This window comes from Salvelinus fontinalis, chromosome 38 (assembly GCF_029448725.1).
Source record: "Salvelinus fontinalis isolate EN_2023a chromosome 38, ASM2944872v1, whole genome shotgun sequence".
Classification (NCBI taxonomy): Eukaryota; Metazoa; Chordata; class Actinopteri; order Salmoniformes; family Salmonidae; genus Salvelinus; species Salvelinus fontinalis.
The window spans coordinates 24,945,824-24,958,323 of record NC_074702.1 but is presented as its reverse complement, the minus strand read 5'-3'; the positions used below and the strand labels follow the sequence as shown (position 1 = coordinate 24,958,323).

General features: G+C 43.0%; 1 protein-coding gene across 1 annotated transcript in view; it reads left to right on the top strand.

Moving 5' to 3' along the window:
* LOC129837681 (alkylglycerol monooxygenase-like) overlaps nucleotides 1–12,500 on the top strand; it is a 38,426-nt gene that overhangs the window by 24,140 nt on the left and 1,786 nt on the right. The window contains exons 11-12 of the mRNA XM_055904032.1: nucleotides 683–765; nucleotides 1,042–1,144. Coding sequence (XP_055760007.1) covers nucleotides 683–765; nucleotides 1,042–1,144 — 186 coding nt within the window. The remainder of the gene's footprint in view (nucleotides 1–682; nucleotides 766–1,041; nucleotides 1,145–12,500) is intronic.

Genomic DNA, 12,500 nt, shown 5'->3' with positions numbered 1-12,500 from the left:
TCCCTTAGCGGGACTCAACAGACATGGCCAGAGGTAATATCCCTATTATATTGAGCGTGAGAAAGGGAAAGGGGATACCTAGTCAGTTGCACAACTGAATGCCTTCAACCGAAACGTGTCTTCCGCATTCCACCCAACCCTTCTGAATCAGAGAGGTGCTGGGGCTGCTTTAATTGTGTGAGTCACAGTTACAGGCAAGACTCTACACTACACTGTGTAGAGGACCTATATGTAATATAATAGCTTACATTGTATAGATGTGTAGTCTGGGCTATTAAAAGGGACATGGTTCATGACTTCACTCGTAGTCAAATCTCCTTTGCCCATAATTCACCATACAGATGCAGGATCTTAATTTGAGCCAGTTTGCTTAAACAGAAAAAGAATCCTACAGCAAGAGGAAATGTGAATTATTATGTTGATTATAATTTATGGACATTTTTGTAGGGTTCGATACATTTTTGTAAGAAAAAATCAAGTCTGAAATTTCAACGAGGGAAGACAAACATCAGAAGCATTTTTAAACCTGAAATACACTTTAAGTTTTATATTTCTTGCATTGCATGAAAGTTCTCCTGCAACAGGGTTTTCAAATTAAGATCCTACATCTGTACTTGATGTTTATGTATTTTTCCCATAACCTTTTCTCATGATAAGCATTATTTGTGTGTCTATGTTATAGATGCTATCCCAGCTGACTGTTCTGATGATGACTGGCTACATTCTACTCAGTCTAACCTCCATTGGCTTCATCATTGACCAACGGTACTGTACTGTCACATGTTACTGTAATGTTATCCATCCCTGTAAATAGCTTGGAATTTGCACACACAGATTGGTCCACTTCAAGGTTATGTGGGCCAACCCAATCTAACAATTTAGAAAATTGACATGGAAAACACTTCAATAATGAATGATCAATAGATTCTCTCATATCTATTGGATTTCAATACCATGACTGAAATGACTTGAATCAATTGAGTCGAAATGCCACTTCAACCAGTTCCTTATTGGCGGTTGTTACGTTCTTTCCCTATGCAGACCAACGGCATCCATGTTGGAGTTGCTGCGCTGTGTTCTGATGGTGCTGCTGCTGCGATACGGCTACATGACGGCACCAGCACCACTGGTTGTGCCCATTGAGGTAGGAGACTGACCATGCTGCTACCACAAAACATTTTAGAAACCCCTTCTCGAGAATGATACGATGTGCTAATCTAACATTTATGCCCTCGTCTGAGGGCATAGAGGTGTGATAACGGTATCCTACTGTAATGGAAAGCTAGAGATTTAAGTAGGCATTTATCTACACCATTTCATTGTCCCAAACATTTTACTAGAAAATACAGTATGTGACAAGGAGACCGAAACATACTTTCAGAGGTAACAATTAGTGTAATACAACCCTATTAACCAATCAATAAAAATGTTGTTTTTAACGACGACCATGTCAAAGAGTGCCAGAAAATAGTGCACCTAGCAGAATGCCCTCCAGGCGATGGTGGGATGGGTGGGGCGTGGTGTGTGGGGGGAGTTGCCACTTTGATGATAAGCGGAGTCGACAGCCAGTCTTTAGGGGCCATTAGGTCTAGTTAGAGCATTGGCCCTTCCTGAAGCCAGCCATGCTCTGTGGATAAAGATGCACTGTGTTTAGGTGTAACAGTAGGCCAAAACAGTAGTGTTTGTGTGTCCCTGTATGTGTCCAGTGTGCCTCATTGGGTTTGTGCGTTAGTGAGTGAGTGAGTGAGTGAGTGAGTGAGTGAGTGAGTGAGTGAGTGTGTGTGTGAGTGAGAAGGGCCAGTAATGAAAGGTCAGCCATGATCTAGAACTCTGCCGCAAGTGTCATACATCACAGGTAAATGTGGGGCCAGTGACGGTTCACACGCACTGTAGTCTCTAACTCACTCACTCTCTCTCTCTCTCGCTCTCGCTCTCGCTCTCGCTCTCTCTCTCTCTCTCGCTCTCGCTCTCGCTCTCGCTCTCGCTCTCGCTCTCGCTCTCTCTCTCTCTCTCTCTCTCTCTCTCTCTCTCTCTCTTTCTCTCTCTCTCTCACGCTCTCTCTCTCGCTCTCTCACGCTCTCACACTTTCTCTCACTCACACTCCCTTGTCCCCTGCCATCCCAGGCAGTGCGAACTGCAACACTTCTGGAACCAATTAGTCTAGTCTGCCGCTAACCAAAGCTGGCTGATGAGATTCGCACGTGAGCGCTGCGGCTGAATCGCTACTTTTATTGCGTGACTCCACATCTGCACACTCAGGTGTTCAAAAAGGAGACTGGAGTTTTTTCCCAGACACTTTTTTTCAAGATGATAAAAACAAATAAAAAAACTTGAAAAACCTTTTCATTGTGATTTATTCACTACATGCTACATGGCAGTATTTTCTCCATGACATCTTTGTTTTATGTACTCTTTCTGCGAATGAGTCATTAGGTCCTATTCGATGTCTCAGTATTTCAGTTGGAGCGTAATAAATGTCGCCTATGCAAGTGGTGCCCATTGAAAAGCATTACGATTTTCATGAAACGTTTCCTGACTTTGTACCTTGTTCCCGTTACTACAAGTGAGGCAGCAAAGAAACCGAGGTACAGTAATGATATATTGTCCTGACGTTTTAGGTGAATGGCCAACTCAGTTGCTGGCGGGAGGCGCTTTGAAGTCGCGCCGATCAATTAATGCTGGGGACTGAAAGTAATCACTCATTCGATTCCACTATTAAAAAATAACTACAAAAAATAGGTTGAGTTGAAGCACATAAAGCCCACTGGCGTGATATACAGCACCCTTAAAGCTCACTGTGGTATTTATAGTGGCTCTGGAGATTTCCCTTGTAAAGCTGCAGGCTTGACCTGAAAGCAGAGGCTGGGGTACCTCTCACCCTCCCTTCCCCACCCACACTCACTGTCTGAGTGGCACACATGGAGCCAGGCTGTATTAGGTAGATTGGTGGTGTGTGGGCGGGCGTAAAGTGTGTGTGTGTGTGTGAGAGAGAGAATATATACATGTGTGTGTGTGTGTGTGTGTGTGTGTGTGTGTGTGTACACTACCGTTCAAAAGGGGGTCACTTAGAAATGTCCTTGTTTTTGAAAGAAAAGCAAAAAAATTGTGTCCATTAAAATAACATCAAATTGATCAAAAATACAGTGTAGACATTGTTAATACTGTAAATGACTATTGTGGCTGGAAATGCAGATTTTTAATGCAATCTCTACATAGGCGTACAGAGGTCCATTGTCAGCAACCATCACTTCTGTGTTCCAGTGGCACGTTTTGTTAGCTAGTCCCATGTTTATCATGGAAAGCACAAGAAATGTGCTTTCCTTTCAAAAACAAGGACATTTCTAAGTGACCCCAAACTTTTGAGCGTTAGTGTATATATATATATATACAGTTGAAGTCGGAGGTTTACATACACTTACGTTGGAGTCATTAAAACTCGTTTTTCAACCACTCCACAAATTTATTTTAACAAACTATAGTTTTGGCAAGTCGGTTAGGACATCTACTTTGTGGATGACACAAGTACTTTTTCTACAATTGTTTACAGAGAGATTATTTCACATATAATTCACTGTATCATAATTCCAGTTGGTCAGAAGTTTACATACTGGTCCCGTGTGGCTCAGTTGGTAGAGCATGGCGCTTGCAACGCTAGGGTTGCGGGTTCGATTCCCACGGGGGGCCAGTACAAAAAAGTATGAATGTATGTACTTGTAAGTCGCTCTGGATAAGAGCGTCTGCTAAATGACTTAAATGTAAAACATACACTAAGTTGACTGTGCCTTTAAACAGCTTTGACAATTCCAGAAAATTATGTCATGTCTTTAGAAGTTTCTGATAGACTAATTGACATAATTTGAGTCAATTGGAGGTGTACCTATGGATGTATTTCAAGGCCTACCTTCAAACTCAGTGCCTCTTTGCTTGACATCATGGGGAAATCAAATGAAATCAGCCAAGACCTCAGAAAAAATTGTAGACCTCCACAAGTCTGGTTCATCCTTGGAAGCTATTTCCAAACGCCTGAAGGTACCACGTTCATCTGTACAAACAATAGTACACAAGTATAAACACCATGGGACCACACAAGCCGTCATACCGCTCAAGAAGGAGAGGGTTCTGTCTCCAAGAGATGAACGTACTTTGGTGCGAACAACAGCAAAGGACCTTGTGAAGATGCTGGAAGAAACAGGTACAACAGTATCGATATCCGCAGTAAAACGTTTGCTACTGCACATGAAGACGAAGATCGTACTTTTTGGAGAAATGTCCTCTGGTCTGATGAAACAAAAATAGAACTATTTGGCCATAATGACCATCGTTATGTTTGGAGGAAAAAGGGGGATGCTTGCAAGCCGAAGAACACCATCCCAACCGTGAAGCACGGGGGTGGCAGCTTCATGTTGTGGGGGTGCTTTGCTGCAGGAAGGACTGGTGCACTTCACAAAATAGATGGCTTCATGAGGAAGGAAAATTATGTCGATTATATTGAAGCAACATCTCAAGACATCAGTCAGGAAGTTAAAGCTTGGTCGCAAATGAGTCTTCCAAATGGACAATGACCCCAAGCATACTTCCAAAGTTGTGGCAAAATGGCTTAAGGACAACAAAGTCAAGGTATTGGGGTGGCCGTCCCAAAGCCCTGACCTCAACCCTATAGAAAATGTGTGGGCAGAACTGAAAAAGCGTGTGCGAGCAAGGAGGCCTACAAACCTGACTCAGTTAAACCAGCTCTGTGGGAGGAATGGGCCAAAATTCACCCAACTTATTGTGGGAAGCTTGTGGAAGGCTATCCGAAACGTTTGACCCAAGTTTAAATTGTTTAAGGCAATGCTACAAAATACAAATTGAGAGTATGTAAACTTCTGGCCCACTGGGAATTTTATGAAAGAAATAAAAGCTGAAATAAATCATTCTCTCTACTCTTATCCTGACATTTCACAGTCTTAAAGTAAAGTGGTGATCCTAACTGACCTAAGACAGGGAATTTTTACTAGGATTAAATGTCAGGAATTGTGAAAAACTGAGTTTAAATGTATTTGGCTAAGGTATATGTAAACTTCCGACTTCAACTGTATTTATATTTGTATATACTGTATGTGTTTGTGTGTGTATATAAATGTGTGTTTGTTTGTGTGTGTGAGAGAGAGAATATATATAAATGTGTGTGTATACTGTATGTATGTGTGTGTGTGCGTATGCGTGTGCCTGCATGCTTGCGTGTGTATGCCCGTGCGTGTACACCGCATGTGTGTGTGTTTGTGCGTACATGTATCCATGTGTGGTTATGATTAGGGGCTGGGCGTTGAGACTTGGGAGGACTGGCCTGTAATGATGTAACATATGGTTTTTAGGCTCATGGTCTGTCTGCCTGAAGGCGTAAGGGAATGTGCTGTAGAGCCCGGTTGGACTCTGTACCACAGTCATTAAGGAGATACTCTTCCAACAGGTTAACTCCCTGACTAGTGATGTCATAGCAATTTAAGAGAGCTAATAAAAATACACCTGTCCTCCCGTGGACCGGTGCATTGGAGAAGGAACCTCTGTTGGGCTCTTCTCAGCCCTGCTGTGAGAATGATGAATCTCTTTGTATTCAAATTGAGTCACTCACTGCACTATCAATGAGGAAAGAGTTGTTGTCTGTAGTCGGATTCAGTATCATGAGCAGGCTACTTTGCCAATGAGGGTCTGTTTGCAGTTGGCACTTTTCGCTGTGAGCAGGGCTCATATAACAGTATATAACTGAATCCACAAGTATGCCAGAAATCATCATAACTTCTTCATTCATAATATTTGATCTCTTCCTCTATTTTGTGTAACACTTATTTAGATTTTCTTTGAGGGGGAAAAAATGTTCCATTGAGTCAGAACAATATTATCAAGTTCACGTGAACACCAAAGCTCACCTCAGCTCATGGCAGCTCTTATCTAGCCCAACACCTGACCCATCTACAAAAACAACATGTCCCATAAACCCATAGTTCCACCCATTGTTGACACCCCAACCCTGAATGAAAGATAAGACAGCAATCAGGGAAAATCCACTGTTATTTGAGAGATCTGCTTCTACTAGCTCATTTTCAGGTGTGAGAGGTTAGCGTTAGAGCCCTTTGAGAGAGAATGTCTGGTAGCAGAAACACACTGAAACGCCTGAGGTTAAGGGATCATTTTGGGCTATGGAAAGTCTGAGAGAATGACATCATCTGAATGCTCCCAGGGATGGAAAGCAAATCTCCTCTTTGGCAAAAATGAAGGGATTTGAAAGAAGTATGGGCTAATAGTGTTTTCTCCAAGTAAACAGTCCAAACTACTGCCCGTGTGAAATAGTATCAGTCAATGTGCTGGGGTTCATGTCACTCAACAGTAAGAAATGTGTTGTCAAGGCTCATGCCAGGTAAGGCCATGGAAATCTAAATAGATTGCTTGTTTTTTGTGGTAATTCTTGAAAGCCATTTCTGAGTAGGAGTGCTGATCTAGGATCAGGCGGCCCGTCCATATAATATGATAAATTCTGATCTAAAGGCAAAACTGATCCTAGATCAGCACTCCTACTCTAAGACACTTTATGAATAATGGCTCTGACTTGATATCCTCAAAAACCAAAGCACACCATAATTGTTGTCTTAAGAGTTTAAATAATTAATTGGCCCTTAATCGTAAATGATTAATCAATGAAATACAAAACCATTACCAATAATATACAATATGACTAGATGGCAAATTTACAATCCAAAGAAACACTTATGTACTTACAGACTCATACGCCATTTCTCCTTGAAATCCAGCTGTTGTCTCACTGGTCCAAAATCCATGTAATCAGATGTCATGCCGAGACAACAACGCTCTCAAAACAAGTTCTGTATGTATTAGTCACAATATAATAAACTGAATCAATAGATACAGACAGACACTGGGGATAGAAGTGTTTATTTCGAAGGCCTACACTCTTAGAAAAAAAGGTGCTGTTTAGAATGTAAAAGGTTTCTTTTAGGAGAACCCTTTAAATAACCCTTTTTGGTTCCAGGTAGAATCCTTTCCCCAGAGGGTTTTTACATGGAACCCAAAATAGTTCTACCTGGAACCAAAAAGGGTTCTCCTATGGGGACAGCCAAGACCCTTTTGGAACGCTTTTTTTAAAGTGTAGAGATCCTTGATCACGGTGAATCATATAATGCAAGGCAATCTTTGTTGCAGGGGAGCTTACCCCCCCCCCCACCCCCCCACCAAAAAAATGAAACAGAAACACAGACATGCACACATGCAAACACACATACTCACTTTCTAATCTAATCAATGCAATAACATATACAGTGAGCTCCAAAAATATTGGGACAGTGACAATTTTTTACATTATTTTGACTCTGTACTCCAGCACTTTGGAATTGAGAATGTTAGAGATGCACAAATTCATACCCCGAAGACATGCTAACCTCTCACCATTACAATAACAGGGGAGATTAGCATTTCTGGGGGGGGGGGGGGGGGGGTCTGTAACTTTCTCCTTATGTTGTTCTTGGGAATTCGTCACAGATGTTTTGTCATTGACTCATGAGGAGGTAGATGAGGAAAAAGAGGATGATGAGGAGTAAAGGAGGACCACAAACCCCAGTACTAAATCAAATCAAATGTTATTTGTCACATGCGCCGAATACAACAGGTGTCGACCATACAGTGAAATGTTTACTTACAAGTTCATAAGAACAAATTCTTATTTACAATGACTACTCCGGCCAAACCCTAACTCAGACGACGCTGGGCCAATTGTGCGCCGCCCTATGGGACTCCCAATCACGGCGGTTGTGATACAACCTGGAATTGAACCAGGTTCTGTAATGATGCCTCTAGCACTCTAGAATCCCGGAACATATGCCAGTGTATGCTAGCAAAACAGTCCTGTAGCTTAGCATCTGCGTCATCTGACCGCTTCCTTATTGACCGAGTCACTGGTGATTCCTGCTTTATTTTTTGCTTGTAAGCAGGAATCAGGACGATAGAATTATGGTCAGATTTGCCAAATGGAGGGCGGGGGAGAGCTTTGTATGTACGCATCTCTGTGTGTGGAGTAAAGGTGGTCTAGAGTTATTTTTCCTCTGGTTGCACATTTAACATGCTGGTAGAAATGAGGTAAAACTGATTTAAATGTCCATGCATTAAAGTCCCCGGCAACTACTAGCCACTAGCCAGGATGTTTGAATGGGATCATGCTCCAGGTTCCTACAGTACGCTGACAGAGTAGAGGATGAGAGGGAGGAGAAGACAGAGGTGGAGGTGGAGCGAAAGAAGGGAAGGAGGGAGGGAAGGATTGTTCTTTCTCTCTCTTACAAGCCCCTGGGGTTCCATCCATCTTCGCCCTTCTCTGTGGAATCCCATTGAACTGATTTACAGAACGTCCGCTGAGACTCTAGTTCTAGGGCTTTGCCTTGGCCTGATTGCTCCATCAAAGCACACCAGGCTTGATTTTAAAATGCAGAAGTCTCCCCCTCTCTCTCTCTCTCTTTCTCGCTCCTTTGTTTTTTCATCCCTTGTTTCTGGACCCGCTCCCGTCGCGCCGCGGCTGCCAACTTTCCGCCTGCGCTCTCCGGAGTGGGCCGCCTCACCGCTGGAGCCACCCAGAGCATTATGGGTATTAGTAAGATCGAGACTTTCATGGCTGAGGCTTACAATGTGTATCCCAAATGGTATCCTATTCCCTATAAAGTGCACTACTTTTGACCAGAGCCCTATGGCCTTATGCTCAAAAGTAGTGCACTATAAAGGAAACAGGGTGCCATTTGAGACATGGCCCTAAACTTCCATGGCTGAGGCTTTAGAATGTGCCAAGCCTATGGCTTTTGCAGTAATGACAGTGTAATAGTGTGTAGCCACACACAGCCAGGAGGTCGGGATGGTGAATTATCCTTCACTTTCGCTGACCCCAGAACAGTAGAAAGGGGAAAGGCCTCATGGACCGTATAGGTTTGTAGTGACCTTGGATCTGTCCTCTGACATCCTTGGAAGAAATAGTGCTGATAATAAGAGTGGAAAGAGTAGACTGAGACACGGAAGGAGTCCCTTTGTGACTTAATCATGACTATTTCTCTACATTACTACTGCACAAGCAATATGTGTGTTATGTGGGTGTCTGCGCATGCGTGCATACGTGCATTTGTGTGTGTGTGTCCGTTTATCTGTGTTTCTGTATGTGTGTGTTGGGTAGTGTTTCCCATGGCTCTTGTACAGTTGTTAAGCCCCAGACAGAGTAGCCTCTCTGGAGAGACATTAACCTGCTCAGCATCTCTCTGTTGACTGGGTTCAAAGACAGAAGTCAAGTGTGTCTGCTTATAGTGAAGAGGGAGGAACTAGAGCAAGCAGGAGAGGAGCGTGTGTGTGTTTGCTACATATATGTACATGTACCTACCTTCGATCATGTGTGTGTATTTGAGTGCATGTACAGTACATTCGGAAAGTATTCAGACTCCCTTGAGTTTTTCCACATTTTGTTAAGTTACAGCCTTATTCTATAATAGACTAATAATTTCCCCCCCCCTCATCAATCTACACACAATTCCCCGTAATGACAAAGCAAAAACAGGTTTTTAGATATTTTAGCAAATTTTATAAAAAATTTAAACTGAAACATAACATTTACATAACTATTCAGACCATTTACTAAGTACTTTGTTGAAGCACCTTTGGCAGCGATTACAGCCTTTGTAACGCTCGTCGTAATCCTCCTCGTCTGAGGAGGAGCAAGGATTGGACCAAAGCGCAGCGTGGTTTGAATACATACTTTAATTATTTAAACAAAGACGAAAAATACTTGACAAAATACAAAACAATAAACGACGTGAACAAACGAACGAAAACAGTACCGTGTGGCGAACAAACACAGACACGGCAACAATCACCCACAAACAAACAGTGAAAACAGTCAACCTTAATATGGTTCCCAATCAGAGACAATGACAAACACCTGCCTCTGATTGAGAACCATATTAGGCCAAACAATAAACCCAACATAGAAACACATAACATAGAATGCCCACCCAGCTCACGTCCTGACCAACTAAACAAGACTGAACAAAGGAAATAAGGTCAGGAACGTGATAGCCTTGAGTATTCTTTGGTATGATGTTACACGTTTGGCACACCTGTACAGTATTGGCTACCCAGTCTATTTGCATCCCCCCCTCTTTTACAACACTTCTACTCTCTGTTGTTATCATCTATGCATAGTCACTTTAATAACTCTACCTACATGTACATATTACCTCAACTAACCGGTGCCCCCCGCACATTGACTCTGTACCGGTACCCCCCTGTATGTAGTCTCGCTATTGTTATTTTACTGCAGTTCTTTAATTACTTGTTACTTTTAGTAAGCATTACGCTGTTGTATTCGGCGCATGTGACTAATACAATTTGATTCAATTTTTGATTTGGGGAGTTTCTCCCATTCTTCTCTGCGGAACCTCTCAATCTCTGTCAGGTTGGATGGGGAGCGTCGCTGCACAGTTATTTTCAGGTCTCTCCAGAGATGTTCTATCCGGTTCAAGCCAGGGCTCTTGCTTGGCCACTCAAGGACATTCAGAGATTTGTCCCGAAGCCACTCCTGCGTTGTCTTGGCTGTGTGCTTAGGGCTGTTGTCCTGTTGGAAGGTGAACCTTCGCACCAGTCTGAGAACCTGCTCCAGAGCACTCAGAACTTCGTCATGGATCTCTCTGTACTTTGTTCCGTTCATCTTTCCCATGATCCTGACTAGTCTCCCAGTCACTGCCGCTGAAAGAACATCACCAAAGCATGATGCTGCCACCCCCATGATTCACCGTAGGGATGGTACCAGGTTTCCTCCAAACGTGACGCTTGGCATTCAGGACAAAGAGTTCAATCTTGGTTTCATCAGACCAGAGAATCTTGTTTCTCATGGTCTGAGAGTCTTTAGGTGCCTTTTGGCAAAGTCCAAGTGGGCTTTCATGTGTCTTTTAGTAAGGAGTGGTTTCCGTCTGGCCACTCTACTATAAAGGCCTGATTGGTGGAGCGTGGCAGAGACGGTTGTCCTTCTGCAAGGTTCTCCCATCTTCACAGAGGAACTCTGGAGCTATGTCAGAGTGATCATCGGGTCTTTGGTCACATCCCTGACCAAGACCCATCTCCCCTGATGGCTCAGGAAGAGTCTTGGTGGTTCCAAACTTCTTCCATTTAAGAATGATGGAGGCCACTGTGCTCTTTGGGGACCTTCAATGCAGCATAAATGTTTTGGTACACTTCCCCAGATCTGTGCCTCGACACAATCCTGTCTCGAAGCTCTACGTACAATTCCTTCAACCTCATGGCTTGGTTTTTGCTCTGACATGCACTGTCAACAATGGGACCTTATATAGACAGGTGTGTACCTTTCCAAATCATGTCCAATCAATTTAATTTACCACAGGTGGACTCAAACCAAGTTGTCGAAACATCTCAAGGATGATCAATGGAAACAGGATGCACCTGAGCTCAATTTCGAGTCTCATAGCAAAAGGTCTGAATACTTATGTAAATAAAGTATTTCTGTTTTTTATATTTAATACATGTTCGCTTTGTCATTATGGGGTATTGTGTGTAGATTGATGAGGGAAAAATGTGTTTTAATACAGTTTAGAATAAGGATTTAACGTTTTGGGAAGAAGTCAAGGGGTCTGAATACTTTCTGAATGCACTGCATGCATGCATGCATACCTACACATGCGTGTGTGTGCACTCGTGTGTATCCCTGCCTGCGATTGAGGGAGTATGTGTTTGTGTCTAAGAATCTCCTAGCCCTGTTATGCAGATGTTTGAGTATTGCATCTCTCTCTCTCTCTCCCTCCCTCACTCTCCTAATGTGTACTGTAGGCAGGCAGGCTAGCCATATGGACGGGAGGGGAGCTCTGGAAACATCTCATTACAAGTCATATATCACACTCCTGACAGCACCCATTCTGCGCTGTTTTCATTTCAATCATGAGTGCAGCTGCATGGGAGAACTCAGGGCGCCACCATGTTAACCCCCTACTGCCCACGACTGCCACAGGTAGGGAGGTTGGGAGTCAAAGGTATGAGAGGAAAGGCTACCCTCTCACCTGGTGGTGGCTTTCTTGACTATTCAATATATCACTTTATTTATCACATGATGGCAGAATAGTCAATGCAGTCTCGACAATACTGTAGAAGTGTATCCTCCTTGCTCAGAAACGTAGAACAGTATGTTCCGTATCTTGATTTGGACCCAAGAAAACAGAAACTACTCAGAAATGAAGATCTACCACATGCATTTATATTTGTCCTGCTCTGAGCCCATTTGTTTGACTCATTGGTGCTCTAACGAACTACCCTCTCTTGAAATCAAAACAAAGTGAGTGAGAGGGGATTTGTTGAGATTCCTACTTGGTGAACCAGTGTTCTCTGTTCGTAGTGCTTATTTGCAGACGATCAAACCCCCGCTTCCGCATGTAATCTATCCCACATGCAGTATTTTCCCAGAGAAGTCTATTAAAATGTAG